General features: G+C 37.1%; 2 protein-coding genes and 1 pseudogene across 4 annotated transcripts in view; all 3 read right to left on the bottom strand.

The window, feature by feature from the left end:
- Window positions 1-9,426, bottom strand: part of ASPM (assembly factor for spindle microtubules) — a 71,492-nt gene extending 62,066 nt beyond the window's left edge. Inside the window, exons 1-4 of the mRNA XM_032136719.2 lie at window positions 8,889-9,426; window positions 6,789-6,932; window positions 5,144-6,623; window positions 2,629-2,733 (exon numbers count right to left, since the gene is read on the bottom strand). Of these exons, the coding sequence (XP_031992610.1) occupies window positions 2,629-2,733; window positions 5,144-6,623; window positions 6,789-6,932; window positions 8,889-9,185 (2,026 nt within the window). The 5' untranslated portion in view covers window positions 9,186-9,426. The remainder of the gene's footprint in view (window positions 1-2,628; window positions 2,734-5,143; window positions 6,624-6,788; window positions 6,933-8,888) is intronic.
- LOC116457931 (septin-14-like) lies at window positions 1,295-2,194 on the bottom strand (annotated as a pseudogene).
- Window positions 9,427-16,402: 6,976 nt separating the features above from the next.
- ZBTB41 (zinc finger and BTB domain containing 41) overlaps window positions 16,403-26,056 on the bottom strand; it is a 57,792-nt gene continuing 48,138 nt past the window's right edge. For 2 of the 3 annotated variants that reach the window (XM_032136867.2, XM_058430631.1), the window contains one exon: window positions 16,403-22,719. In XM_032136867.2, the coding sequence (XP_031992758.1) occupies window positions 22,067-22,719 (653 nt within the window). In that variant the 3' untranslated portion in view covers window positions 16,403-22,066. The remainder of the gene's footprint in view (window positions 22,720-26,056) is intronic. The other variant, XR_009210779.1, reaches the window with a different exon arrangement.

The raw sequence follows: 26,056 nt of genomic DNA, 5'->3' as shown, positions 1-26,056 counted from the left end.
AGTGACTCACAGCGCTCTGTCACTCATGCTGGAGTGCAGTGGCACAATCTCTGTTCACTGCACCTCTGCCTCCTGGGTACAAGCGACTCTCCTGCCTCAGCCTTCTGAGTAGCAGGGACTACAGGTGCACGCCACCACTCCCAGCCAACTTCTGCATTATCAGTAGGGACGGGGTTTCACCATGCCAGCCGGGCAGGTCACAAACTCCTGACCTCAAGTGATCCGCCCACTTCGGCCTCCCAAAGCGCTGGGACCGCAGGCGTGAGCCACTGCACCCAGCCTTGTTTTTACAACTTTGATAACTTCAGTGTATACCCCAAATCTGTACGACATAGTATTATCATTCAAATGCAACTCATGGCTTCTCATTGTACTCTGATTTTCTCTAGCTTTTGAATTCTTTATTCTAATATCAGTTTTAAGTCTGAAATAAAAGCATGAGAGTTCTAATGAAAATCCAATCTTTTATCATAATAAAAACTATCAAGAAATTATTAGAATTTAAAAAGGAAAATAGGCCTATTAATTAGATTTGTATAACATAATATTTTATGCCTATGAGTCCCCAACAAAGCCTCAGGCTTCTATTTAGATATAAAATGTAAAAGTCACTACTGGATCCACAAGCAGTGGTAAAGAAATTTCTCCACCTAAACACCTAAACTGCTCCTTTAACATGATGTTACATGTTTGTTTTTTCATTTTGGCAAATATTGATTGAATGTCATCTTCGTGTTAGTCTACGTCCTAGATTGAATGTCATCTTCGTGTTAGTCTACGTCCTAAGTGCCAGGATACAGAATCTGAAAAGATGGACACAGGACTTGTCCTCAGGGAGTTCACACCTTTTTATTTCTTAAGACGGAGTCCTGCCCTTGTCGCCCAGGCTAGAGTGCAATGGCAAGATGCCGGCTCACTGCAACCTCCACCTCCGGGGCCCAAGTGACTCTCCCGCCTCAGCCTCCCAAGCAGCTGGGACCACAGGTACCGGCCACCACGCCCAGCCAACTCTTCTATTCCCAGCAGAGACAAGGCCTCATCATCCTGGTCAGGCTGGTCTTGAACTCCTGACCTCAGGTGGTCCATCCGCCTCAGCCTCCCAAAGTGCTGGGATCCCAGGCATGAGCCACCACGCCCCGCTAGGAGTTCACACTTTAGTTAGGGAAAATATACAATAAGCAAGCCAATTTTTAAAATGAGGACTTCAATCAGAGTTAAATGCTACAAATACAATCTCACAGGAAGTTGGGATGTAGAATGATAGGGCTCTCAAACAGAAAATTAAGAGAAACTATTATTTCTTACGATGTTTGTCTTTCTTTGTATTGGTGCTCAGCTGAGTCTGCAGTGCTTCAGAGGCAGCCTTCATTTTATAAAAATCTATTATTTCTCCTTCCAGTTGTTTTTTCTCTTCTTCAAGCTTCCTTATCTCCTCCTGTTGAATCATTTTAAGATGCTCGGACTTGTCCTGCAGCTCTTTTTCAGCTTCTTTCTCCTTGACTCGCTGCATAAATCTCTGTTTCAACTCTTCTTCTTCCCTCTGACATTGATCATAGAACTCTTGTCTTTTGCGGCCAGGCGCGGTGGCTCACGCCTGTAATCTCAGCACTTTGGGAGGCCGAGGCGGACGGATCACAAGGTCAGGATATCGAGACCATCCTGGCTAACACAGTGAAACCCTGTCCCTACTAAAAATACAAAAAAATTAGCCAGGCGCGGTGGCGGGCGCCTGTAGTCCCAGCTATCCGGGAGGCTGAGGCAGGAAAATGGCGTGAACCCGGGAGGCGGAGCTTGCAGTGAGCTGACATCGCGCCACTGCACTCCAGCCTGGGCGACAGAGCCAGACTCCGTCTCAAAAAAAAAAAAAAAAGAACTCTTGTCTTTTGGCTTCAAAGATTTCTTGAAAACTAACTGGCTGGTTGTCTGGGCCCACATCTGTAAAGCCCATTTTCTGCAGTTTTTGGTACCTATAGCATTCATAGTGCCGAGTGTGGGTTTTTTCTTTTAGGTTTTCCATATTGGTACAAAGAAGCATATCTTGGAGCTTAATGAAGTCACGGTGATTTTCATTTTCCACTTGGAAAACTCCCCAAGGCTAGTGACGGCCTCTGACCATCCTTTTTCCAACTTTCACTTCATCCATACTCCCTATCACAGCAAAGGGTAACAGCCCATGTTTTTGGCCAGGTGCGGTGGCTCACGCCTGCAATCCCAGCACCCTGGGAGGCAAGGGGAGGGGATCACGAGGTTAGGAGATTGCCCGACCACCCCGGCCAACACGGTGAAACCCCGTCTCCACTAAAAATACAAAAAAATTAGCTGGGCGTGGTGGCGGGCATCTGTAGTCCAAATATCTGTCTTTTCTTTATGCTAGAAACATCAGTTATTCTCCTCTAGCTATTTTGAAATATACAATAGATTACTATAGTGACCCTACTGATTTATTGAACATTTGGTCTTTATTCCTTTTATCAAACAGAAAGTTGACACAATATCCTGTCATTTTAATACACACTTTAACTTCTTCCAGGCTGTTATTCAACAACAAAAATCAATTCATTTCCATGTGAAATGCAATTAATGCTTCATTCGATGTCATGTTTTCAGAAGTTTAAGTATAATAAATACCTGTTTTTAATGGTTTTATGAAGGTCAAACTGGACTGTGCCACAGCGATAATGGGTTTTGTCCTTTTGTTTGTTTTAGAAATTGGAGTTTTGAACATTAATAAATCTAAAATAAATTAGAAAACAAAATTAAGAGCACTAAAATATAAATTCCCTAAATAGGTCAGTGATTTGAAAGTTAAAGTTTGGGTTCTTCACAATCACATTCATTTAGCAAACACTTAATAACCACTATACTCCAGGCACTAATGCTATGAATTCAGTGGTTTATCAAACCAACATCCAGAAGTTACAGACCATAAACCACAATTTATTTTGTGTTTACAGAGGCGAAAGTCTAGATTCAACCACAACTTATTGTGTCTGTATATTCCAGACTCTCTGTGAGGTGCTGAGAATATGCCGAATTGAAAAATATGGTCCCAGCCCTGAAGTAGTTCTCAGTCTGGTAAAAAAAGTTTAAAAATGGTAGAAGAGCCTTCCCAGATGGGAATCTACTTGAGTTAACTTATGAAATTAAAATGAGGCATGAGGAATGTGGCCTGTTGCCAGAACTGCAATAAGGACGAAGCAAAGAATACACATAGGAAATGGCATGCAAGAGGTTGGAAGAGGTAGGGAGGAGTTCAATAATATTCAAAATAATAGTGGCAGCTAATAAATACTTTGTGCCAGGCACTATCATAATCTTTTTCTCACACAGTTATGAGAATAAATTTAGGAGAAGTGTACTATTAGTACCACAATGTATATAATTAGGATACTGAGGCTTCGAGCAATTAAGCCACATGGTCTAAGGTCACATAAGCTAGTAAGTAGCAAAGATTTGAACAAAGGCAGTATAGTTACAGAGCCTCCACTATTAATCACTTTGAAGCACCTTCTATGCTAGTGAAGAATTTTAATCAAAGAAGTAAAAACCCTCATTTATATTTAAGAAAACAGTATGGACAATGGAATGAACAGGGTCAAGATTAGAAACAGAAAATTACAAAGCAGTTATTACAGTGACCCAAGGTGGATGTGGTGAGACAAATTAAAACAGAGTCAATGGAGACAAATCAGAGGAGATTTATTTTAATAGTGGAAGCAACAACCCTTAATACCAACTTATTAGAAAAGTGATAGAGAATAACAGACTGATTCCCAAATATGTAACCAAGATGGTTGATATAATGCCAGGTGGCTACCAAAGAAAATGCAATACAAATCGCAGTAGCGAATAACCTATTGGAATAGCAGTTCACTCTTTCAAAAACAGGTTTCACAACAAAATATACTGCTACTAAATATAAGCAAAGACCTAATAAGAGCAGGGGTCAGCAAACTACATCCATCCCCCATGCAAAACCCTCCCGACTGTTTTTGTATGTTCCAAGAGCTGAATATAGCTTTTACATTTGTAAAGAGTTAAAAAAAAATCAAAAGAATAACATTTCATAAAACACAAAACTTACATAAAATTCAAATTTTGGTGTTTATGAACAAAATTTTACTGAAACACAGCCATACTCCTTGATTTGCACATTGTCTATGGCTGTTTTCCCACAAGTGCAGCAGAGTTGAGTAACTGCAGTGCAGATCTAGGAACAGTTTGCTTACCCTTGTTTTAAAGCAATCTCAAACGTATATCAATTGTGAAAATAAGGAACATGACTAAACTGCAACATAATACTTATTGGATTGTAAGGTTCTATGAATTGAACATTTAAGAAGTAAATTTCTAAGGAGAAATTCCTCATTCTGAAACCTTACAGAAATTAGTCCCTCTCCCTGCAACCATTTTCTTCTTTAGGAAGTCTTTCTTGGAACCATCTCATACTTCCTTACAATTTACACACAAACCCTCTGCTTCTGTGCTTCCTTAATTTCCTGAGCATAGCATAATCACAGGACTGAATGCAACTTGAGGACAGGAATTATCCCTTTCCCCCGTGTACACAGTGCCTAGAAAAATGCACATCACATAGTAAGTACCTTATCAGTCAAATAAATATATCTAGAAAAATTGCCTTCTCTGTTCCCTAAGATTTGTCAGAGGTAGAAAGAGCCACTCTTGGTGACTTACTTGCCTCTCACATAGGCTCATAAATCAGATACCCAATATATACAATTCTAATTCTAGACTAGAGGCTCAACCAGCTGGCTGCCTCAAACAAACAGTAGGTGTGAATGTCGACCCTTCAGTGGCTTATTTGTTCACTTATTCACTTATCCATTCATTCAATTCATCTTTTATTGTACACCTTGTAGGAGATTAAAATAGGTATGTTCCTTATTATCAAAGAATATGTTATCTGATCAGAACATATCTACAAGAAACAGCAAAAGCAAAGAAAAATAGTTATCAGACAGATACAAGATGTCACATAAGCTGTATTCACATTTGCTAAGGAAATGTACCTAGCAAATAAGTAAAAAGTATAATACAAACTTATCAACAGCAGATTTACCAAACCAAAAGGAAATATCCCCTTTACAGGTATACTTCAGTAGATTTTATAAACAAGACTCACCAGTTTTCTTCTTCAGGTTTAATTTCTCTCTGTTGCTAATACGTTTTGAGATGGGTGTTATCACATTTTTTGTTTTCTTAACAGCTGATGTTTTAGGCTCTGAGGGAGAAAAATGGATTCTTTTGATTTCTTGCGCTTCTGTATGTTCTGTAACTGCAACTCTCACATTTGCATCTTCCATGCTTCCATCACTCTTTCTTTTCCGAGCAACCGAAGCTGTTGTCGAAGAGGGCGTTATTTTGTTTTTATAACTCTTAGATTTACTTAATATTGGATCTATAATTGGAAGATAAGAATGAAAATCTTCTTTTTCCTTTTGATTATTTATTACTTTTTCATGTTCACCCACTGCACTGTTGAGACATCTTTTTGCTTTTGGTTTATTAATCTCAGTTTGGTTTTCTCTGGTACAGGTGGCCTTCCTTTTAGTAACAGTGGCAGAAAGTATTGGGCGTCTCTTAGGTTGTTTATTGTGGCTATGACTAGAAATATCCTGAACTGCAGAAAATTTAGGATTATTTTGGTTTATAAAACTGTAGTAATTTGACTTCATTTCTACTAGTTCTTCAAAAATAGCTTTGGGAGATTTTGAACCCTGACATTCAGGAATACGTGGTGAAACTTCACTTTTTCTCCAATCTTGAGGAGACTGTGGGACTTGAGAATTTTCATTTGATAATGGTACTTTACATGTTTGCTGAGATGTACACATATATGCCATGTTATCTTTTAAAAATTGATTAGGGGATAAAATAGGATTAACTGACTCAGATTCTAGATCCTGATTTAGTCCACAATTATCTTTTATGAAAGAATCTGGACTTAAAATTTTCTGATAAATTTCATGTGCAATTGTTGATTCCAAAAGCACAGGCTTTGAATTATCTTTCATAAACATATCTGATGAAAGACATGTTACTAATTCTAGTCCATTATTAGCTCCATGACTATTATTTACAAAAGAATCTGGACTTAGAAAATGTATTTGGCTTTGTGTAATGTTCAAAGTTGAAGAATAGTTGGGGGTAAGACTAAGTTTACTATTCTCTCCACTTTGGCCATTAACATTTACGGAATTAAAGGAAGTTTCAGTTACAGCTTTCTCATTAAAAGAAACTTTTGAAACGTTGGCACTGTCTACATTTAATAGTTCCCTATTTTCTGATGCATGAAGAGATGAGTAGGTAGTAGATCGACGTACAGAGAGTGGCAAACAAGTTGCACCATGGCATTCATTGAAAGCAGGGCTAATAGGTGATATGGGTATTTTATTTTCTTCAAGTGTTAAAGAATTGTTTTCTGTTGGGGGACCGCCTTCATTCATAGCCAAGTTTTCACAAGCTTGCAGTGGGCTCCTAACTCTGTCAACTTTTTGGGAAACACTAAATGTTTTATTAACATTTTGAATATTTGAAACCCTTCTGTTGTGACTTGTAGAGGCTGAAATTTTCTTCTTTTTAATGGTATCCCAAAGACTCCTCTGCAAAAATAAGGAAAATATACCAATTAAGTTTGTAGCTATTGAATATTAAATAAGCAATATTACCTTTAAATAAGCAATATTACTTCAAGCCTGTTATCAAAATAAGTTTTATTTATTATTAAACAATTTCTTGAGTAAATAATAGAATGGTTAAAACATTACCTTTTTCTTTTTCTGCTCTTCTGCATTTCCTAGTAATATAGCTTGGTGTTTCAGAACATCATTTACAAGAAATGTCATAATCTCTCTTACTCGGCCTTCTTTGAATGGTGTCCAGTTAACAGAAATAACAATTTTCTCTTTAGGCTATAATCAAAACAACACATTATATAATTACAATAGTAATTACATAATAACCAAAACACCTTATATACAACTTACAATATAGTAGGGCTTAATAATTGTTAACCAACACTCTATACACTAAACATTTAATAAATCAAATATATTTCTCCTACCCTATCTGCTTAATTATATGAAAAAAAAGCCACTAAAAATAACAAGGTTCACAACAAAATAAATAATAAAATCTTAACTGTATTAAAGCAATAGAACAGATAGTCTCTAAATCATTTTGTTTGAGTGGTTTCAAAAGATTTAATTGTACATTTCTAATTTTTAGATGTGTAGAGTACTTCTGTTTCAAACATAATGATCCTGCATTATGAAGACTTTATTTAAAAAGAAATATAAAGACGATCAACTAAATTCCTTCTTCCTCACAAATTCCTCTAAGGTCCACACCATCATACTGAGATTTTTTAAACAGTTATTATTGTTCCAGGCATAACTGCAGGTATCCTATAAAACTCATTTAATGCTAACATCCCTAGGAAGCAGGTATTATGATTATGCACATTTTACAGATGAAGTAACATCCAGAAAAGTCTGCCAAAGTCACGCAGGTACCTATTAGAACCCAGGCAGTCTAATGCCAGAGTTTGGACTTTAACATCTACACCCTACACCCTGGCAGGTACGTAGAATCTGCCAAATTTAAACGCTGACATGACAAAACAAATTTTGTTTTTCAGGAGAAACAGACAAGTTTTTGTTTTAAAGGAGAAATAATATAACATCATAAACAACTGATTTTAAAAAATAAGAATGGTGCATTTTTACTCTATAAAATAGTTTATTCTAAAAATACCACAAAATTTAGTTCCACATTATAACAAAAAAGAGTAAGTTGAAGTATTACGTGGATAGAAAAGAAATCTGTCTTTCCAAAGAAAGGAAAGCAGGCAGTGATTCATGAAACAGAGGGGCAGGGTGGGCACGTTCTGAAGTGTAGATAGATGAACCATTGGTGACACACAAGTTAAGGGACCTCAGATTAGAATCTCTTTTTTCTGCCTAATGAAGTGGTTATTAGCCTACTAGTTCAGACCTCCTGGGCTAACTAACGGTTTTCATACTTTTGGTGGTTCTACTCAATGGAAAGGTCACAGGAGTCAAAATAAAAACAAATTCTCCGGTCTTTGGTGAAGGGGATTGGAGCATTACTCTTGCAAATGCAATGCAGTAAAAGAAAGCTACAGGAGTTCTTGAAACAACATTTATAAAATTAAATTTGATGCAGCATTAAAATTACACTTACAGCAAAGAAAAAAGACTAAAATACTAAAGTGTGCATACATACTACACATACATACTGAAAACAACTCTGAATAGGTTTTTTTGGTTTTTATTGTAGGCCTTTAGCCAAAACAAAGCTATTTCACCGGAAAAAAAACAGTTACCTCGACTCTAAGGGTACATATGGAAACTAAAATGCATATTAAGATGGCTGATAGAAAGTAATAAAAAAAAGCTGCTTTAACCAACCAAGGTACTCCTGTCAATCTTAAAAAAGTGTTTAAAAAAGTGCATTGCCTATTAATTTAGAACGGCAAGACTATTTCCCAACGCCTTAAGTCTAGTAAAAGTGCTTGTCAATTTAACAGAGAAGTCTATATAACTTGCTCCTAAAGATACTAAGTGCGCGCGCGTTGATGTGTTGTCCCCGCCCAAGTTAGCGTCTATCCTAGCCTTCAATTAGAGAATATATACATATATAAAATATTGACACATATATATACTCACACACTTGTGTATGCGTCAAGGGCCCACCCACAGTTATTGAGTGAAAGGGAACTGACTTTACTCTCTAAGGGTCTTTTCTGATTTCTTCTCCAAGCGTCAACCTTCCTGAGGAGGGTGGCAGGAAAGATAGCGGAGAAGCAGAACACCGGCCTGAAGCACGCTCCTCCTAAGACCTACCTGCAACACGAAACAGCGCTGCGACACGCTGAAGCCCAGGTCCGCGGCCGGGAAGCGGGAGATCTTCACTTCTGCCACCTCCTCGTTAGGGTTGTCTAGGGCCAGAGACAGCGTCCGTGAGGCTCCCAGGAGAACGTCCCCGAAGCAGAGGAAAGGAGACCTGCAGAAGTGGCTGAGAGACAGGACCGGCGGGGAAGACGCCTCCTCCTCGGCCGCGGGACCCCGCAGCCCCGCGGGCGGCCTCCGCTCGGTCGGGCTCACTTCCCAGCAGCCTCGCCCCACTCGCCGGTTCGCCATGGCAGATTCGAGACCCCTCCTGGATCTCCTTGCCCCGCTCCCACGAGGCTGCTCCGGAGCGGGGATCCAGGACTTACGCTGACCGTTTCCCCTCAGGAGCGGCTGTAGAGGTCGTGGGAGTGAATTCGGCCCTTTTTCTTTTCCACTAACCTACACCCTAGAGAACAGAAAACAAGCCCAAGAGACTCGCAAATTCAAAAGAGGAGCCAAACAAGTATGGCGTTTTGACTCTGTTTAAACTTCCCGCCTCCACCAATGAGGCCCTCCGGGCACCGCCCTCCTCATCACCGGGCCAATCGGTGAGCAGCACCCCCTGCCAATGAGACGGCGGCGCTTCATTTGAATGATTGCATCCGGCCGCCAATCGCTGTCTGCGGAGGAGGTGAGACCGGTAGCGGAATCCTGGCCACCGTCTAAAACCCGGGGCTTAGAATTGAAATTCGTCTTTAGATTTTGTTTGTGCTGAAGGTAAGGGAGTCACAGCATTTCCACAATACATGTAGTAATCATCGCGGTTTCCAGGAACAATCATAGATAAAACTGTTAAGTAGGCAAAAATTGGTTTATGCCATTCCTCTCGTATGCATACCCCGCCCAGAATTATATTAACTTTACTGTCGCGGTTTCCAGGGCTGAATGGTAGAGATGTAAAGATAATTAGTTTGTGTGAACATGCTTATTTTAGTGACAACATAGCAGGGACTCAGTACATTTACATGCTGTTAATTACCTCGGGACGCTGGGAGCAAAACCAGGTAAACAAATGAAACCTGAGATTACCAGTAATTCATAAATGATCGTTTTGACTGGCAGTGCCCTTCACAAATAACTTACTAGTTTTTATTTCAATTGTAGGGATCTAATAATAATTATAGCTTACGTATTAGGGATTTTTAAAATTATTTATTTATTTTGAGATGGAGTCTTGCTCTGTCTCCCAGGCTGGAGTGCAGTGACATGATCTTGGTTCACTGCAACCTCCGCCTCCCTGGTTCAAGCGATTCTCCTGCCTCAGCCTCCCAAGTAGCTGGAATTAGAGGCGCGCCTCATCACGACTGGCTAATTTTTGTATTTTTGGTAGAGGGGGAGTTCGCCTTGTTGGCCAGGCTGGTCTCGAACTCCTGGACTCAAGTGATTGGCCCGCCTCCGCCTCGGCCTCCCAAAGTGCTGGGATTACAGGCCTGAGCGGCGCCCGACCCTAGGCTGGGGATTTTTTAAAAACCTTTATCTATTTATCTCAACCTAAGAGATACAAGGTATCTCTTAGGACATAGGTACCATTATTTGTATCTTACAGATGAGGAATACAGGTCATACACCTAAGTAGGAAGTGGCATAACCCAGATAGGTACCCATGCCTGTAATCCCAGCAGTTTGGCCCTAGTCTTGCTCTTACCCACTACACTATATTGCCTCTAAAGGCAGTAGAAAACTTAAAAAATAAAAATAATGTCTGGATGTATGTATGGTTACACAAAACATGTAAAAAGAGAAGGCAATGGAAAATCAAAATAAGGAAGATGAGACATGAAGTTATATTCAGTGGTGTCCAATTTCACCTGAAGTTGGACCTTAACAATATTTAAACGAAATTTTTCCACTGGGCACGGTGGCTCAAGTCTGTAACCCAGCGCTTGAGGAGGCTGAGGCAGGCGGATTCTTGAGGTCAGGAGTTTGAGACCAGCCTGGCCAACATGGCGAAATGCCGTCTCCACTAAAAATAAAAAAATTAGCCAGGCGTGGTGGAGCATGCCTATAATTCCACCTACTCCGGAGGCTGAGGCAAGAGAATCACTTGAACCTGGAGTCGGGGGTGGGGGCAAGGTTGCAGTGAGCCGAGATCATGGCACTGAACTCCGGCTTGGGCAAGAGAGCAAGACGCTGTCAAAAAAAAAAAAAAAAAAAATTCTTTCATAGAGGCTTAAAAAAAAACAAAACCCTGGAGCAGAGCCTCACAAGTCACTTCCAGTTCTCCTCAGCATCCACCTCCCATGACCTCTCCATTAGCTTAGGCTCCAAAAAATAAAACTTGGATGGAGGAGAGTGCAAGATATGCTGTGGGAGGGAGGAAACAGCCTATACAGCAAAGAGTTGCAAGATTTTGACAGTCTAAGGTGGAATGTAATGGTGTTAGACCAAGAGGACAAATCATAAGGAACAATAAGGCCAAATTTATTGTCATGGGTGCGCTTTACCCATTTAATTAATACAATGTCCAAAGTACCTGGGAATGGCTTTAATAGTTCAATAGGTTCACTAATTGAAAACTGAACTCAGTAGTGGTTTACAGTCAGGTGGGTCAAGGCCAGGCACAGTAGCTCACGGCTGTAATCCCAGCACTTTGGGAGGCTGAGACAGGAAGATCGCTTGAGCCCAGGAGTTAAAAACCAGCAACAAAGTGAGACATGGTCTTTATAAAAACAAAAACAAAACAGGCAGTTAGGTCAAAATGCTCAAACTACCTGGCATTCTGTAGACGAAGGAGTCCAAAAGCTCAGGAAGATAGGAATGTTGGAGAAAATCTACATGTGCAACCTGCTTAGCCAAGTCACCTCTAAACATGCACACCCTCCACCCATTCTCCTTTTACCAAGGTGTTGATAAATGCATTAATAAAAAGGATTCCATCATCCATGAAAAGACCTGGGTGACTATTTTTTATAGGCCAGAAATGATGATAGAGGATCAATAATGAAAATAGGTTCTCTGATCTCCATGTGAATTATACGATCCACAAGTGGTCAAAGCTGATTGGCACTTAATAGACAAGGTGGTATAGTTCTTACCACAATATGCTAATGGCAGAATTGTAATTAGAGGCAGGGATCTGTGGCAATGGCCAGTTTCTCAAGGGCCCTATAAATAAGATGAGCTGTATACTATGGTGCTGCCTAACATATATAGGCAGAGAAATACCACATATGCAAAGCAAAACACCTAACTGAAGCCAATGTTGTGGCAATTATGCCTTTTACCCACTTTCCAAACTTAAGACAGTTCATACACCCAAAGCTCCTTGACAAGAAAGAACCCTGCAACATGAATACCATAAATCTTCTCTCAACAATTCCCCAGAGGGAACTGCAGTCATTTACCAACATGAATATGGATTGGGGGCAGGAACTTGACTTCCTAAGGGTTATTAGATAATGAGATAATAGCTCTGCCTTTCTGCTATACTCCAGAATCCTAAAATGTCACTGTGGACCACCAGACATAGTGAGAGCTTCTCGAGAACCAGTGACAGATGGCATCTAAATCAGAATCTGTCTTACTAAGTGTCCTTTGGATCCACCCATTTCCAGAATATAAAACAGGAATACTTACCACATTCTCACACTGGTTCCTAGATCCAAGGAATGAGGGCAGTTATTGGAGAAAGGGCCAAGTGGAAGCCCCTGAAAATGACCATTTTCCCACCACTCCAATTCAGAGATTATTCTGAATACCTGGGAGATGTTGGGATAGTGATTTTGTCCATATACCCACTTTCTCCACTTATTTGGCCAGTGCAAAAGTCAGATAGGTTCTGGAAAATGATAGATTATAGCAATTATGCCAATTATAGCAATTGTAGGTTATAGCAATTATGCCAATTATTACACTATTATTTCAGATGTGTTATTTTTATACACAAATCAACATACCTTTGTCAGCTGGTTTGCAGCTATGAATCAAGCAAAATGCATTTTTCTTGTTTTTCCCCATTCATCCAGCATTGAAAAACCGAAGCACTTTGTACTTAAGTAGTAGTACAATGCTATAGCATTACTGTCCTGCCTCAGGGCTAGTCAAATTTCCTACCTATACTGTAATATTGTTCAGAGGGACCTGGATCTTAGTATCACACTGGTCCATTATATTGATGACATTTGCTAATTAAACCTGGTGAGCAAGAAGTACTTGTCAAGAATTGTGTGTGTCTGAGATTTTATCCCTCTTGCAAGCTAAAGAGTTAGCGTGCCAGTTTCATAAAGGCCAGCAGAAAATATGACAGTTTTGGGTTAGAGACAAGACTTTATTATTCACAGAAAAAACAGTAGCTAGAGTGTCAGCATGTTCATTCACATTGATTCCTCCTGCTTCCTAAGTCTCACGGGACCATACAAAGGGCCCATGATGGATGCCTGCACACACAGTGGGTTGTATTACAGGAAAGGAAGAGCGAATTGGAGATTTGACTGTTTTTATACTACTATGCCTGGGCAGGGAGACATCCTATCATCCTTCAAGATTTCTACAAACACAATCCTGAGAAATGGCCTACGTAAAAATTAATAAGGGCTTCACATTCTTAGCGTAGCCAGCAAGAATGTGTAGGCCTGCTCAGAGCCCATGGTAAGTTGCATCTCTCAACAGGAGCAAGCACTCTAGATGCCAATAATAAAACAAATGTAACCCAGATGGGACAAAGTTCAGGGTCCTGTCACATCTGTAAAGTTTTTAGGGATCCAATGGTCTGAGACATGTCAGGCTATCTCTTCTAAAATAAGAGGCAACTTGTACTTTGTATCATTTGTAAAGCCTCTTTAGATTTTGGAGGCAATGCATGCATTATTAAGACACATCTCACCAAACCATTTACCTAGTAAATTCTAAGACTGACATTTTTGAGTGAGGCTTGGAACAAGTAAGATCTCTGCAGTAGGTCTGGGCTGCAATGGCCCAAAACACTCATTCCATGACAATCCAAGATGTGGAATAGAAGCTCTGGCAAGTTTCCAGAGAAGTATCACAGTACAAAATTCCAGGTTTGGAGAATAAGACTATGCCTTCCTCTGCAGAAAATCATCTATCATTTTAAAAGCAGATCCTAATTATGCTATTAGGTATGGTAGAGACTGAATGCCTCATCAAAGGACTATAAGTGACTGTGATACAAACTGTTTATTATCAACTATTACCTAATCCAGGGATCAGCAAACTATGGCCTAAGGGCTGAATCTGACCCATTGGCTTTTTTTTTTTTTTTGTAAATAAAGTTTCATTGGAGCAAGGCCACACGCATTTATTTACATATTGTCTATGCCTTCACACTGCAATGGCAGAATAGCTGTGATAGAAAACATATAGCCTGTATAGCCTAAAATATTTAGTGTCTGGCCCTTTACAAAATATTTGCTGACCTGGGATCTAATCTCAAGGACCATAAAATTTGATGTGAAGAGCAACATTGCACTATCAAACAAAAGCAGAATCTACAAGCCCAGGGCTAAGCAGGCCCCAAATATACAAGTAAGTGATACAAACAGGTGACTCAGATTTTAGTAAGTATCTTTTACTACTTCTACTACTTTGCCACTTCCCTCTCTCTCAAACCACACAGGAAAAACTGGGTATCTCCTAATGATAATTTCACAAGAAAAAGGCCTGATTTACGGATGAAGCTGTATGGTAGGTCAGACATAAACAGACTTGCACTACAGCTTCTCCTTAGGGGTGGATGGGAATACTCTCAGTGAGAATTCTGGATGGTATGTCTGGTAGTCCACTTCATAAGGAAGAGAATATGGCCTAAGGTAAAGCTCTGTGCTGATTCATGGACCATGGCTGACAGGTTGGCCAGCTGGTCAAACCTTTGGAGAAAACAAAATGGAAAATCGGTGACAGCTTGGTCTGGGGAGGAGCGGTATATAAAAGGGTCTCTCAAAATAAGTATAGGAAGTTAAATTTGTGTTCCATGTAAATGCCCATCAGAGAATATCCAGGGCTGAGAAGGAGCTCAAAAATCAGGTAAAAAGGACAATCTATCCTGTGGAGGTCAGCTTCTTCCCCCAGGGATCCATTTGCTTGCACATTGAACCCATTTAGAAAGTGGCTATGGCAGCAGTGGTGGAGGATAAGAATGGGCTCAAGGTGATTTCCCTTGCCAAAGCTGATGTGATAAGCCCCTGTGGAGTGCTTAACCTACTGAAAGAGGCTGATGCTGAACATCCAATCTAATTCCATTCTCCAATGGGACCAGCTAACTACCTGTGGCATGTTGTTACATTGAACCCTTTCTATTATGGAAGGAGCAATATTTTGCCTCTCTGGGATAAATGTATTTTTCTGAGTATAGATTACTATACCTGCCCCCATTATCTATATATTTATAGAAAGCTTTATGTATAAACCAATGAATATGTGATGGTTTTCACATACGTCCAAAAATTTGTTGCTATCCTCTCTTCAAGAGAGGGAGTTTAATTTGTGTCCCTTGCATGTGGACTAGAATTAGTGACAATACAGAAGTGATACTATATCACTTCCAAGATTAGGTTATAAAAAGACAACAACTTAAATCCTGGGTACACTCTCTTTTTTGGATTACTTTCAGGAAAGTGGTGTGTGTGTGGAGGGGTGGGGGGAAGGCGGGGCAGGCAGTTGCTATATCACTAGGCAGCCCTGTGGAGAGGCCATGTGATGAACTAAGGCCAAAGACCACATGAGTGAGCTTGGAAGTAAAGCCATCCCCAGTGAAGCCTCTAGAGATGGCAACTGACTTAACAGCTTGATTTCAATCTCATGAAAGACCCTGAGCTAAAACCACCCAGCTAAACCCGGCCTAGATTCCTTACCCACAGAAACTTGGAGGTAATAAATGTTTGTTGTTTTAAGCCACTAAGTTCGGTATAATTTATTAGACAGCAATAGTAAACCAAGTATCACACACAACATTGGCTATAATCAGAAGACTCATCTTGCAGAAATGTGCTCATGCCTATAGAATTTACTGGTCTTCTAACACTCAGAAGCAGCTGCTGAGATAAAATAGAGAAAGTTTACTGGAGGCTCAGTTATGGTGCCAGATAGGGATAACAACTTGCAAGTTTGGGGGTACCATCCTATAGCCTACACTTTATGCTTTCAACCAACAACCTTTTCTCCCATAGCCAGAATGTATGTTTCTGGGAGTGAGGGGGATTAGAGGTAAGAGTGGCCCCTCTCAATATTATACAGAATAACTCATTTCACTAATGAATTTTACTATACTTCAGACTTCTCTCTAAAAAACAGCATAATATGACTACTTCAAGCATAAAAGTCATCACTAATATTTGAATTTATATTATACTTAAAATTAGTTTAATGGTTTATACATTTAATATATAAAATATTTCAAAATATATAGCTTATGAGAAAATGTTTTAAAATGTGCTGCAAGTTACTTGGTTTCAGAGTACTGCATTCCCATCCTGTGAAAATGTGATTCAATAAAACCTAGATATGCTGTATTAGGACCAAAGAACTTTATATTTATTTTAAATATCAAAATAACACAAAGAACTAGTTCAATATACAGTACACTTCCTACTCTTCACAGAGAACTGAAATTTTCTATAAAGACATTTATACTTAGGAAACATCAGACAACCAAAGTATGTATAAAACTCACAAGATATTTTACACACAGTTCACAATAATTAATTCTGATATTTTAGATTTTTCTGTCATTGCTTTTAAAGTATCCTTAATTAAAAAGAAAAATTATTATTTGAGACTGAAAACAAGTTCAAAAGCATTTCTACTTTAATGTACACTGTAAATCCCCATAATCAAAACATTTACTACACAATGTGGAACAGCTAAATGCCCAGTTTTGTATTATTTTCTGGCAGCCACACTCATCAATTGTAATACAGTTTTATCAATAGGGATAAGAAGAGTCCAATCGTTGGAAAGAATAAAAATTTTATAATTACATCACAGTACATTGTCCAGCTTTAACGCAAGCAGGAATGCCAAGCAAAAAAATGTGCAGTAACAATGAGATGTGTACATCCTCTTCATTCAGTACATCTTTTAGAATCTCCAACAGCAATGCAAGCATTGATTACTTTTCTTTACCTAAGAATTTGACCAAACAAGGTTATATTCTTTGTATAACCTCTATGCTCTAAATATAATCCTTAATTTCTCCTCTGAATATAATCCTTAATTTCTCTTTATGTAATTGGCTGCATAGGCTAAATTTAAATTGTTTTAGGATTTTTCTCAAGATCATAGATTTATGATCATACACAGCAAGTTGAAACATGAAGAGTAAACAAAACACAAGCACTCTCTCTACAAAAACCTTCTTTTTCTCATCTTCCTCACATCTTAATCCTATTACATCTATCTTATTAATGCTACTTCCAAAGAGAAAGAGCAGAAAGCATGCTAAGATTATAGGGAAAAGGTATCTTAAGTAAAAACAATTTTAGAGGAAATAAGGAGGGGATTCCCTCTACCCTCAAAACAAACAAACAAAAAACCCCACATTAAAGAAATGTGGAAAAGGGTAGGATATAAGGAAGAACTGTCTAGTTTCTAGAAGTTGTTTAGAAAATTATTCTCACATTATCCATTATTCACTCTTAACAGCAAGTAGCATTTACTATAACACTACTTAAAGTTTTAGAAATGCTACTTGTAGAATACATTTCTAGGCATTTTAAATTTGGCACTGAATCTTAGAATATCCAAATACAACCTTCTTTAAAGTCCTGATTTTTCCTGAGTTGATCAACTCGTTATGTATTGGTTGGGATGTTGCTGCTCCTAATGAGAAACTCATCTCAAACCATCACCTCTTGTTCAGTTTTAGGCAAACTGAAATAAGGTCATTCACTGCAGAACTGTGTAGTTATGGTTACTGGTTATTTAAAAGACAGAGAAACAGAGACACAGATGCAGACACACTACTCATTTTATTTTACTTGTCAGATTCCTCTAATAAGCATATAGAGACAGGCCCAAGAGTGGCTTCACAGTAACTATAAAGGCCACAACAGAGATTTTTTAAATGATATATAAATCATAAAAACAAATATTCACACTAACAGTGCCAATTTGCCTATATAAACATAAAGCAACCTAAAAAAAAACAGTTGCCCAACCAGCAGGCAACACAATCATAACACCCATAACCAAAAAAAAAAAAAAAAATCTATTAATCAGTACAATCTAGCCAGCAGAATCAACTCTAAGCAACTACGACACATCGAAAAGGCACAAAGCATTCAATGCAGAAAAGACTGGGTATAAAAGGACACTGTCAAAGAGCTACTGCTCAAAATCTGACGTTTCATCACTGATATATGAGAGTGATATGGTAGGAAGAAAACTCAAGCTTACAAACATCAGTTTAACTGGGTTTTAATTTGTTTGCAATTATATTGAAAAGCAGCCAATGATAATTACTTATCAACCCTTAATTAGCAGTTTAGAGTCACCCTACAAAGATGCTTTGACACTTTTTAAGGTTGATAGAAAATTATTAGTGTACCTATTTCATGACCTGCCATCGCCTAAAAGGAAGTCACCTAATAAAGCACCAATTTAAAACCATATTTTTGTTACTTCTATTCTCCCAGCAATAAATGCCTTAATTACTTAAATGTATGCGAAGACTACTACCTTTACAGTTGGTTAAATCTTGCTGGCACAAGGACCAACCCCTAACCTTAAATGGGATTTTAGGCTGCAAAAAAAATAGGTTGGGTTTCTTACAAAAATAACCTCAACTTCACTTAAAAAAATTCGAAGGCAAAAATTATTTTGATAGTGTAGTGTAAAAAATAGGCTTATTTAGCATTTAGTAGTGTTCTCTAAAAAACATAACATTGTATTAATTAAACTAAGGAAAACAGTATTCTCACTTATAATTGGTTTGTCAGTATGACTATTCCCAGAGTATTTTCTTTTGCTCCTATTTTTATACATATAAACACAATAATCAATCTCAGTATTCAAACTAACAACTTTTTTTTTTTTTTTAAATCCATTATTCTAGGACTTCAACTGTGCTTCTTTGGACAAATAGTTATTCAAGCAAGAAAGAATTTAAAGTCTTTTAAACTATTTAATACCTACTAAAAATCTTTGGTGCATTTAAGTCAAAACCCATTAGATTAACACATTCCTGCACTTTATAAATTACTCAATTTACAGATTAAGTGCTAACTGCTATCTGCTAAAAAATTAATTTAAAACAATAAATTATGCTCACAAAATAAAAAAATTCTGAATGAGGCTAAACTTAGTTGCAAGATTCAAAATTTTAAGTACAGTTACAACATAAATGGATTAGTTATAGAGCATTTGTCCAAAATACTCTAAATCAAATATTACAAAAGGTCAACTGAAAAGAATAGGCCTCCTTTTATACTTTTTGTGCCAACTTTTGTCAAAAGCCTATATACATTCAGTTTGCCCAAATCCATGAGGTTTTCACAACTGTAAAATTTCTTACATTTTTGTAAATTAGAGGCAGCAGATTAGTTTCATTTTGTTTTTGTTGTTGTTGTTTTCAATCATCCACTGAAACTATTACTTCATCAGAATTATATTATGCATCTCCCAGACTAGGTTAAGATTAAATGACAGGATGTAGTACCTGGCACATAGTAAGCATTCATTAATGCTAGCTTTCTTCTTTCCCTACTAGTAGCTCTGCCACTTACTGACCATGTGAGCTTAAATGAGTCCTTTTATCTTAACCTCAAATTCTTTATAAAGTGGGAATATAGCTTGTTCTTAATATTTCAGGGCTGGTTATGAGGTTCAAATGAGATAACGTATATGAAAGCATTTTATAAAACAGTAAATCACTACTCAAGTTTAAGTTATCTACAATAGTAACTAAGTACAATTATATTATTATATTTCACTTTACTAAGAGATGTATTCCAAAAACGTTCTATGTAAACCAATTCCTACAATTAAATCATATATTTAAAGCATTAGGACGGATATTATTATTAAAAGAACCCTAAAGTAAATACCTTCAAAAATCAAAGTATTCTTTTCAATGTGAAAATGCAGTATCTTCTTTTTCTGCCACCAAATGTATAATATACCATATACATACATGTATATAAACATATATATACTATCTGCCTTTTTATAAGTCTAAACTTTTCTACATTAGCTTATATGTAAGGCAGGCTACACTTTTATGTATGATTTCTTTCATTATAGTAAGATTTTTAGTTATAATATTGTCAGTCTTTATGATTAAAATCATAAAGATATGTATTTTTAAAAGTCAATTTGAAAGACTAACAGACTAACAGTACCTCATATAGTCAACCTCAATCATGTAAGTACCCCAGATATAACATTTCCACACAAAGAAATAAGAATACTTTAAAAAGGAGAACATAGTAAGTATGTCCACTAATCTTAAGACAATTACAATCAAACCTTGACAAATGAGGCTAAACTCAGATTGGTTTTATTATTTATATGAGCTACTTTGGTTAACTGCCTCAATTTTCAGTATTTCTTTTGTTTTACCTCTGCTAGTATGGCGAACGTTGCTGTAAAGTACCTTTATTTCTTAAGTGCTTCAGCAACAGTTTCCACCATTACTAATTGGTTAAACTTTATTCATTAAAACTTCATTATTTTATTTGTGATTTTTTTTTCACAAGGGCTGGGCTAGACTTTAAGTTTACACACACAAAAAAGTGCTTAAAGCAATTAGGAGTGTAAACAAAACTGAAATAGAAAACTTTTAAAACTGCTATTTTCTAGTAGTTTATGTACAAATGACATGCTAATAATAAATCAACCCTGTCTAGTCTAATCTTCAAGCAACTCTACTAGGAAACATTATCTTAGTTTTTAGTTAAAATTGACTTGAAAATATGGAAAGTGCATGTCTTTAAAAGTATTTTATAATTTTGACTTTGTCCTCAATTTTAATCACTGAGGTTTTGCTGTAACTGCTATTTCCTTTCACCAAGTCCTCAACTTTTGTCTCATACAGAAATAAAAATTAAAGGTTAATTAGACATTAGGCTTTTGTGAAGGCAAAATTAAAGATCTGGATTGCATGTAAATCTGTATATAAGTAGTGGTTCCATTTAATTAAACAATGTTAAGTTAAATTAGGCACAAATTTCATAATCTGTTTGGCACCTTTTCTAACAATTGAACACAAAATATCTAGTTCCTGTTTCCCAGAGTTTCTATCAGCCAAGTAAATGAAATCAAAAGTAGCATGTTTAATTAAATTTCATTGAGTTACAACTGCTCTTTTCTTAGTGAGATGAAGACATATGCTATGTTGTATTGTCAACATTTCTGAAATAAATAGCAAAGTACAAAAGGTGAACTTACCTTGAAAAACATCTAGTTAAAACTCTCATATTTTTCTTGTAACACATTTTCAGTTTGTATAATTTAATGCCTAGACCTATGTTTGCCTTTCTTATTCATAACAATTGAAGTATAGGCAAAAACCAATTATCTGGATTATTATTTCAGTCCTACATTTAACAGCTAATCTTACATTAGTTAAGCTTTCTGGCTTTGAGTATATCGAAAGTCCAAAGGATAATGATAAAATTATGTATGAATGGAAAGACAACACAGAAATATCCAAGGCATTCTTGTAAATTCAAATTCCTAATTTCAATTTTAAAAATTTGTATAACATAATAATGAATCTTAAGTTAGGATAAGAAACAGTTGCAATTATCAGTATACTCTTAATTCCTTCTTAAAGGCTACATGGTCCTCAAACTTGTTTGTAAGAGGGGCTAGGAAGAAGAAGGAGAGGAATGAGACTAAAGAAGAATGAAAATTTCCACTGATGATTAAAAAAATACTTCCATAATATCAGCAGCTAATAATTGCAAAAAATTTAAGAAACCATTAAAAGTTAGCACTAAATAATCTTTAAAAAATCACAAAAATGTGTACTTTTTTTCAAATATTATGCCAGAAATTTTGTCCAAATATTCATGTTCAGTAAACAGAGACACTTAGTTTTCTTGATTTCAAACTGTTCTGAGGACTTGAGAAACTAGGAAAAACAAGAAAATAGCAGCCCCACAAATTTAAAAGCTATCAGCTCTACCATTAGCATATAACCATCCAAAAATCTGTGGAATGTTTAGATTTACTCATGAATGATGCTCATTAGTAGAAATATTTTGAACACCAGTAGTGCTATCAAGGCCCAGTAATGTTCCAAGATAAGATTGTTCTCTAGGATCTAGCATTTGTTCAGGTCGAACTGGGTGAACTATATTTGCAGGTTGAGGAGTAAGAGTATATTTTTCCAGAAAAGCTAAATCCGCTGCTCGTGGATAATCAGTCGACTGTGGCTGTGGTGACAAAATCTCATGAGAAGATGGTGGGAGTGTGGTAGTATGACGCACTAGGTCACTCGGAGTCTCGGGCATCTGAACTGGAACCAGAGTTACTGGAACACATACTTCAGCAGATACATTCTGTAACATCGTCTTGGCTTCCGATTGATAAATTTTGGGCTGGTCCATATATTTTGTTTCTGTTTGAAAGATTTTGTCATCAGATGAGTACTCAACTGGCAAGGATACAAGTTTTTCCTCAGAAGTACTGAGAGGATCATCAGGAGATTTTATTTCATGAACATGGTCAATGTGGTATTTCAGCTTGTCTTTCCGCTTAAATGTTGCATTACAGTGCTGACAGTTGAAAGGTCGGGCATCAGAATGAATAACCAGGTGTTTTGTTAATGTTTTCTTAATTCTAAAAGACTGATTGCAAATTTGACACTTGTATGGTTTTTCACCTGTATGAATGAACAAGAATATAATTAGATGTAAAATGTACTCAACTTGATAAGACAATGACTTCAAGTAGCAAACTTCCAATGTGAATACTTGCAAGAACTTGATAATAGCAATAATACTGTATACTATCACAAAATGCAGACAGTACAGTAAACTGGTAAAAATAAGAAGCTTAAACATTAAAAAGATCTGGGTTTGAATTCTGGCTATAACACTTACTAGCCAAACATTGAGCAAGCTACCCAACTTCTATGCCTAGTTTTCTCCTCTGTAATGTGGAATAATAACCAACCTCACAGAGTTGGTAAATGGAATAAAATAGAAAGTGGAGTAATAGGGCTTAGCACTGCACCTAGTACATAATAAGTGCTTGTAAACTATTGTTATTGCTTATTTTTATTCCCATAGCCCTCAAAAAGGTTAAACCAAAACATTTGATTTTCTCCCCCACTCAAGGAGGATAAAAACTAAAACAGCAATTCTAATTAACATGGCTCCTTGGGTTAGATAAGAAGTAGTTATCTCTAGCCTGAGGTCAAAATAAGAAGAGTTGTTCAGCGGAAAGAACAAAGAAGCTGGACCTGTTTTTAGTTCCCCCTGAGTCAGGTTCTTACACTGTAGTTTTGTTTTGTTTTGTTTTATATAAAACATTATAAATTCCTAGGTTAGCCAGTGTGGTAGGCAGAATGATGGCCTATCAAAGATGTACACACTCTAGTCCCAGGAAGCTGTAGATACTTATATGGTAAAAGAGACTTTGCAGATCGGATTAAGATAAGACCTTGAAATAGGCAGACCAACAAGCATACACAGGTGAGTCAAATCTAATCATAGGCATCGTAGAAGATGGCCAATAACTGAGAAAGAATGGGTCAGACAGATGTAACATGAGAACTCAATCACAAATTGTTAGCTTTGAAAATGGAAGGAGGAAGAAGCTAGAACATAAGGAATACTGCAGCCACTATAAGCTGTGAAAGGCTCTCAGTTTACAATAGGCAAGAAAACGAGAATCTCAGTCCTGGTCCTACAACTCCAATAACTGATTCCTGTCAGTAACCTGAATGAGCAAGAAACTCATTATTCCCTATAGCCCCTGGAAAGAAATACAGCCCTACCAAACACTTAGATTTCAGCTTGGTGTCAGACTTCTGACCTAAAGAACTGTACGGTAATAAATTTGTATTGTTTAAACCACCAAATTTGTGGTGGTTTGTTAACAGCAGCAATAGAAAACTTATATATCCAGTACTGCAGTAGACACAAAAGCATTATTTTAAAGCAATCTTAGAAAATTACATATTAATTGTCACATGAGTTTGTTGATATTTTTTTCTCATCTCTCCATTTGAAACATCATCCATTCTCCTAGTAAATTAAAAGGTAATTACATCTTCAAGTTGAATCACTAATATCAAACTATTATTTGTTAGATATTATTGTTAAATATTTTGTAGCCCATTGGAACCTTCAAATCTCACTACCAGAAAATTTAGACAGACTGTGAGGCTGATTACCTAGTACTATTGAATTTCTACTTGTTTCTGGACTAACGGTATTACTAATGTCATTAGAGAGGTAGTGAGACATGAAGTAATACATTATGTAGATAATTAACTTTTCAGAAAAAGTATTTTTAACTGTGTATAGAACACACAGCATCTAACATTTGATTTTATAAGTGAATGCCTATAATCAGAGATAATATGGAAATGCTCAGAGGACAGTGCTTTGAAAACAAAACGTACACTTCCAAAATGCAAGAACTCTTAAGTGCTTTCTATAAATCCCTAGCATCAATACTTGTCATGCAGGGAACATTCTATAATTTTTTTTTTTTAAAATAAGAACACGACCACAGCAATACTAACACCACCAAGAGGCGCTGAGTTTACTTTTAAAGACAAAAGTTTAAGTTTTGAGTGTTCTCTGGCACAGGACCAGCATGATGGACCTTGAGCATTTTCATTAAAAAAGTTGTATAAGTGCAACGATGTTTTTAAACTTAGAATAATCTTCAATCAGTTCTAGTGTATAACAAACACTTTTAGAAAACTGTAATCCAGATGGGCATATTCCTTTGCGTAGTTTCCATTATCATTTTAAACAACTGTCATTTTCAATAGAAAAATCAATTTAGGTTTCTAAAAAGATAAAACTTCATAAAGAAAATGTTAACATTATTAAATGTAAAAAGCAAACTTAGATTGCTTAAAGATACATAGCAGAAAAGGTGAAAACTATCAACTTGATGAAAAATATAAATTAAAGAAATAAACTTTCTACAGTGAGAGTTTCTATAGTAAGATGATGTATTTAACAACAATAATGCAAGTAGAGTGCATCTCAAGATCATAAATCAGAGACATAAGGCAACCAAAAGCTCCCTTTAATGACGTACAGAAAGGAGCATTAACAGTAGAAGGAAATAAACAATACTCAAAGAGATGTAAACTAATAGCTAAAATCGTAGAATCTATGAGCCTTTAGAATTTAAAAATGTCATCCACAGAATCACCTTTCTTTAGATATTAAAAATTGGTATGTGAAAAATGTACATTAAGAGACTTATTTCAGACTTATTTCAAACTTACATCATATCATGCCTCTTACTGATGAGAGGGGAAAGATAAAAGATTTTTAAAAAATAACCCCCACACCCAAATTACTCTTTGCAGGCATCAAAGCACAGCCAAGTCAGAACCTAAGGGGGCAAGGTCTGGTGACATAGGAAGTATAGAGGTGCTTTGTTTTTTCCTCAGTGCACTTTCAGATTCAGTCTATGAGGAAATAGAGGCCAAGCTGCAGCCCAGCACTTGAGGAAATCTCATTGGAATGGGAAGATAAAAGTTGGAGTTTGGGACTACCAAAGAATTGAAGGGTCAGGAGCCTGAAAAAGAAGGAACAACAGAGAAATGAACAAAAATATCTATATTTGCCAACTATTAAAAGAAACATTTGCTGGGTGAGACAGCTGGAAACCAAGAGTCAGAAGGCTAGAGGGTTGACCAATATTTCAGCAATACTGGCAAGACAGAGGTTAGAGTTCAGGACTCACCAAAACGAGGAACTCTGGTAAAAACACCATGCTGTCAGTAGAGACCCCAATGCAATGATGAACTAGGAGAAAGGCAGATCAGAAGTAGCCAGAAACAAAACAAAGTCCTCTCATATTCTATTTGCTTGTGAGAAAAAATTTAAATCTAACTGGAAGGAACACATCTTCAACAGCTTCTGTAATTTTTAACTCACAAAATCTAAAGTTCAATACAAAGTGACCCAAATGATCAAATGCCAAGAGGGGAAAAAATACAATACATACACCCAAAGCAAATA

The sequence above is a fragment of the Hylobates moloch genome, unplaced genomic scaffold (assembly GCF_009828535.3).
Source record: "Hylobates moloch isolate HMO894 unplaced genomic scaffold, HMol_V3 SCAFFOLD_18, whole genome shotgun sequence".
Taxonomy (NCBI): Eukaryota; Metazoa; Chordata; class Mammalia; order Primates; family Hylobatidae; genus Hylobates; species Hylobates moloch.
Note: the sequence above shows the minus strand (reverse complement) of the source record. Positions and strands in the feature narration are given on the sequence as shown.